General features: G+C 31.7%; 1 protein-coding gene across 1 annotated transcript in view; it reads right to left on the bottom strand.

The window, feature by feature from the left end:
* Positions 1–1,163: 1,163 nt before the first annotated feature.
* The window catches only part of LOC100161394 (neprilysin-2-like), a 23,464-nt gene continuing 18,318 nt past the window's right edge, over positions 1,164–6,309 (bottom strand). Inside the window, exon 8 of the mRNA XM_029491340.1 lies at positions 1,164–1,794. Coding sequence (XP_029347200.1) covers positions 1,453–1,794 — 342 coding nt within the window. The 3' untranslated portion in view covers positions 1,164–1,452. The remainder of the gene's footprint in view (positions 1,795–6,309) is intronic.

Here is a 6,309-nt window from a genome sequence, read left to right as displayed (position 1 = left end):
GAAATGTGTAGGTAGTAGTTCAATTTCAAAAAAGGGTAATAGTTCTTTTGCAAGTAATCTTCATGATAAATGCAATGTTATTACTCAGGGAAGTCGCTATGCTGTAGTATGTACCTTCTAAATATTATTTAGTTTATAGTAAGTTTGAAATGTACCTACCTCGTCATTGAGTCGGTCGCTAGGTATAATAACTGAATTAAATTCAATGAAAAATGTTCATACCAAAAACCATTCAGAGAACTCTTTTTTTAAATAATAATACCCAATCATAATATTATTCATCACATTTCATTATTGCTATTAAGGGGAAGCTACGCCCGCATGTGTTGTCTCCATTTTACAAATGTAAAACGTAGTAAAAACTGTTTAGCGTGGTTAAAAACCACTCAAACCGTAGTCCAAGCTAAGCAGCCAAATGTCCACACTATAAAGAGGAGGTACATGTTTTACTGTTAAACGTTGTTTTCATTTGTTCGATATCAGAACTAAAAAAAGTTATTCAAGTTTGAAAAACTCAAAAATAATGAATTTTTAAACAGTAAGAACTTTTTTTGTATTTGTGATATTGAAAAATTATAAACAATGTTGTGCAGCAGTGGCGTGCCGAACTGACAAGCAGAACTGAGGCAAACTATACAATTTGATCCCCCTCCCCACCACCAACAGTTTTTTCACTATTTTTTTTTATTATTCAAAATACAGTAGAACTTCGATTAACCGTCACTCTCTGTTATCCGTCATCGGTCACCGCCGAAAAAAAAATAATTATCTTGAAAATAATCAAAAAAACAAACTAAAATGACAGATTTTTTTTATAATATGTGTGGTATGTTACAATGTAAGTATTTTTTTTTTTTAAAGTACACACGTAAAATATGATAAATATATAATATAAATATAAAATATAATAAATGTGTGTATGTATATGTATTTACACGTTTTTTTTGCAAAATTTCCATTAACCGTCTATTCGATTAACCGTCAAAGCCCCGGTCCCGACAGTGACGGTTAATCGAAGTTCTACTGTAATAAATATTATTAAGTTTTTTTAGGTATAAGTTGCACATCTATACTAACACAAAAAATTTCCCTTGAGGCAATTGCCTCAAAAAATGACTGTTCGGCACGCCACTGTTGTGCAGTCATCGCGATGGTCCCCTCTTTCTAATGTGAACATTATTTGGTTGCTTAACTTGGACTACAGTCTGAGCGGTTCTTACAACCACTGATTATACCTACCTAATATAAGTCATACACGCGCATCGATATATTTCAATGCACATTGGGTACCTATTATATTATTAGAATATAGGTATTGTCATAATTTTGCACAGGTACTTATAATTACAATAATAAATTAATAATAACAAAGATATAACGATAATATTACAGTAAATATTAATAATAACAATATCTCGCGGTCCGGGGGCGCGGGTATCGTATGATATATGATCACCACACCCGGCACTTCTTCACCGGGTTCATGTTGGAGCCCAGCGGACACCGGAAGTCGTCGCTGAAGTCTTCCAGGTTGGAGAACGGGCCGATGACCCGGAAACGGTCGGGCGAGTGGGAGTTGGAGGCCATGTCGGTCTTGAGCGCTTCCGGCCGGTACTTGGAGCACCACACGTTGGCGGCGCTCAACCAGAACATCTGCTGCGGTGTGTAGTCCTGGAGCCCCGGCAGCCGGGGCTCTTCGCCGTGTCGTCTGGTCCACGCTTTGTACGCGCTGTACGCCTGCTTCAAGCCACCGTTGTCCGCGATGTTCTCGCCCTGCGTGTTGAAGCCGTTCAGCTGCGGAATGCGAGACAGTCGTCGTGTTAGGTCGTAGTGGATAGTGGAGGATTAAGGATTTAGAGGGGGTGAAGGGGGACGAACCGCCCGCCGTTCCGCATACTTCTTTTCGTTTTTTTTTTTATCATAAACAACCTACCCAGGCGCGGGCAAAAGGGGCTCTCCCAATTGTGGGGCGACATTTCAAAACGTACTATTTCCGAATTTGACAAAATTGAGCTATACGTGGATTCATGTATAAAAATGAACGAGGAATCGAATGCCGTGGTCAAATCGTACCAAAACGTACTATTTACTTTGTTAAAATCAATCTGAAACTCATAAACGACGCAAAACACACTATTTCCAAAGGCAAAATTTGTCTAAATGCACTATTTCCAAAATTATGTCAAAACGTAGTATTTCCCGTGTTAAATAGTTTGTTTATTTGACAAATTGACGGAAAACTTACCAATTCCTCAAATTGTACGAAACGTACTTTTTCCAAAGTAGGCCATATTGTACTATTTCCCGTAGTATGAAGATAGGGAATGTAATTGAGGTAAATACATAACGTACTATTTCCACTGGTAATTAAAAATAGAAAATCGTGATTTCTCAAAAAAGAGTAAAATGGAAATAGCGTAGGTACGTTTTGAAATGTCGCCCCTCAATTAAGCCCACCACTGCTTAGATATCAGTTATATCTGGACTATCGAGGAGGTATTCAAACTTTTTCGTCCCGCGGCTCCTTTGTGTGTACCCCATGATATTTTGACGGTTCCCAAATCATTATGAAAATATCGAAACAATAATACGGCAATAATTGTGGGTGATAATAACAGCGACTTTAGATAAATAAAACTTCAAACGGTCGCGTACTGTTTTTCGTAATCGTTTCCATAGTGACTTTAATGATTATAAATATAATATAATATTTTATTTTAATTATTATGCATGGCTAGAGATGTAAGCTTGATAATTTTCAATTTTCAATTTTTTTTTTCATTGAAAATTTCTGAAAATTTTCAAATTTATTTGAAAACTTGAACATTTTGAAAATTTATTTTTTTTTGTACTTTTCATTAATTGATTTTTAATTTAAAATAAAGTTTTAAAATACTTTATAAAATTACTCTTTCATTTTTATTTACATTGTAACAAGTATAACTTCAGAATCAAACAAAACACTTATAATAAAAAATTATATAATTTGGGTAAAATTGAGGAAGTGAATCAAACAATTAATTACTTCCATTAAAAATTGAAAAATCAATAATTGTAACAAAACGATTATACACTCATAAAATATACTGAAGTAAAAATACAACATTTTTAATAAAATATAAAAATGCACATTTATTACCGAGTTAAATATTATATATTGATATAGGTATATATTATTATTATATATATTTAATGATTTGTATTTTGAATTTACTATATTATGTTCATTAGAATAATAACAACACTATATTAAAATAGGTAAATGGTAATAAAAGTACATATTTTAAAATATAATTATGAAGGTTAAATAAACTACAACTATATAATATCAAAAGATTTATTTGATAAGAAATTAATATGATAAATTATAAAATTTTCACCGGAAAAAATTTTCATGAAAATTTACATCACTATGCATGGCTAACATTAATTTTTTGTTTCCGGTGCTTTGACTCGGCTCCCTTCGTCAACTTTCGCGACGCACAGTTTGAATACCTCCGAGTTATACATATTCTAAATCGTAGACTGTATACAGAACGAGTTAAGTTGTTCTTACCCCGAAGTTGTGTACAATAAGAACCTAAGAAGTAAGAACAGCCAACCCCCCCCCCCCCCCCATAAAATAAACCCTATAGGCCGGCGTTTCCCAAACTATTCCTCCGCCGGACCCCTTAGGGTAGGGTATAGTAAAAATTATTGCGGGCCCCGTAATAAAAATAACCTAACAATAATAAACAGTCTTGTAATGTATTCGAATACAAGTATTTAAATACTTTTTGAGGTATTTATACGGTGTTCTAAATACAATTTTTTTAATGTATTTTTCAGGTATTTTGAATACTTTTTAAAAGTATTTTTAACAAAATTTAAATACTTGTATTAAAATACCATAAAGTTCGTTTTATATGATTTTAATTTAATATTTTTCACAAAAAAATGACATCAATAAAAATAACATTGTTTTCATTGAAAACTAATATTATGTGTTTGTATAGTAAAAGTAGGTAATAACTAATAACAATGTTTTATATGGTTTCTGTATTGGAATTTTTTAAGAAAACTAAAAATCTAATAATTTTAAAATAGTTCCATATTAATAGTTAATTCCACTTTTTATTTTATTTTTTTCCATTCAAATTTAATCAATATTAGTTGAAATATTAGTATTTATCTCTAAATAGCCCAGACATGTGTTATAGTAAATAGTAACATAATAGGTACTTATACTGGTGTACAATATACACATATATTATATATATTATATAGCATCAAATTAGAAAAGATACTTGTATTTGTATTCAAATACTTTGTGAGTAGTCGTAAAATACATTTTTAAAATAGTATTTTAAAAGTATTTTTTACAAGACTGATAATAAATAATAATAATTAACGGACCCCCTTCGGCATGCCTCCTTCGGCGTTTCCCTTCGCAGACCACAGTTTGGAAAACGCTGCTATATAGGCAACAGTGGTGATTTAGATCCGCGGGTGTGGCGGTTCAAATAAGGAATGTTACTGGCCGAAACGACGAAATCCGCTAACGTTTTAGACGAGTGAAATATTTTTTTTTTGATTTTATCGGTGTCCATTGCAACAATACCTATACCTATCAATATTAGACCTCATAGGCGGTCAGATAAAAATTCAATGGCTTTTGCGCGGCGCCTGCAGATGAAAGTGTGCGTGTGTACCGATAAGGCCATATAGATACGTTTTTAATTTATATTACAGTAGAAACTCGATTAACCGTCACTCGATTTACCGTCAGTTTCTGTTATCCGTCATCGGTCACCGACAAAAAAAAAGTTTTCAAAATGCATTGATTGGTTTGGTGTACAAGAGGAGGCAAATGTAAAGCAGGTCTTACTTCTTCGTAAAATACGAAACATGACCGCTCAAAAAGCTCGTGACTCAAAAAAACAGAAGAAGATACTGATTATTTTGCTTAATATATTTAAAAATAGTATTCTTTATGTTATTACATATTGTATATTATTGGTATTTATTATTATTTTATTATTATGTATTAAATGTATTATTTTTGTCTGAAAATTACGTTGTAAAATACATACATAATATATACTTTTATTGAACAATTGTTTTGTATTATTGTATTTCTGTTAACCGTCTATTCGATTAACCGTCATTGTCTCGGTCCCGACATTGACGGTTAATCGAGTTTCTACTGTACCTTTATAAATTGGAAATTTCCAGACACCATAGTTGCAGCCAAAAACCACACCCTGATGATTTCAACTATAAAATGGTCGATAGACAAAAATCGCGCACTACTTTAACGGCTGGTTTATCAAAATGCTTAAACACTGCATACTGCTGTAATGTTATTAAAATACAGATGTATTCCTAACGTCTAAAACCAAGCACTAAGTATTGTTTTGAATATTACGATAGGAATTCTATATAACGATTGACGACCCGAAACGAAAAAAAAATGATAATGCTTACAAATGAGATTAAATTATTGTCATTATTGAAATATTTACAGAAATATACTTATTAAAATTAGTTTGGTATCTAATAATCGAATGCAATTATTGTGACTAGTATGTACTTAGCCGAAGGGAATTAATTATTTTTTTTATTTAAATAAATATGTAAATAATAAATAATATATTTTTCATTTAAAATATTAGATACCTACCTACCTATATTATACATTTTAAAGCAAAAATGTTAGGTTTTTGTATAAAAGTATACAACAAACTTAAAAAAAAGTGTGTAGTTTTTCCAGTATCATATCACAAGTGTGTGATTTTTTCGATTCTACGAAGATACCAATGAGGCACATAAAATAAATAATATTTTAATGTGACTTTATACGGTTTTAGCGGTTTTAGTATAGTTTTATGACTGGAAATTATATACCAATAAGAAGATAAGTGATTTGGTTATTAGTTTAGGTAGGTACCTTCCCAGTGCCGCATTTAGACATTTTGCGCCCCGGTGCAAAAAAATATTGGCGCCCCCTAAGCTCCGGTGAAAAAAAATTGCTTCCCCCTAAGGGGCCACGGAAAATATGGGAGCTAGATCCTCATTACCTTTTAGATTTTGAGCACAGAAAAGAATATTTGGTTTACAATGTGTGCTTTTTTTAAAAATATTGTTTAGTAATTGCTTGATTCTCTCTCCGCAAAAAATACATTTGAATTTATGTCACCTAAACTTTGCTTATAATTCATCATATAAATTGTTTTTTTTCAACATATTTAAGTACGTTGTAGGTATTTCATGAATAAATAAAATAAAATTATATAAAACTATGCAAATTAATATTAATTAAAAAAAATG

This window comes from Acyrthosiphon pisum, chromosome X, assembly GCF_005508785.2.
Source record: "Acyrthosiphon pisum isolate AL4f chromosome X, pea_aphid_22Mar2018_4r6ur, whole genome shotgun sequence".
Classification (NCBI taxonomy): Eukaryota; Metazoa; Arthropoda; class Insecta; order Hemiptera; family Aphididae; genus Acyrthosiphon; species Acyrthosiphon pisum.
This window is presented reverse-complemented; position numbering and strand designations above follow the sequence as displayed.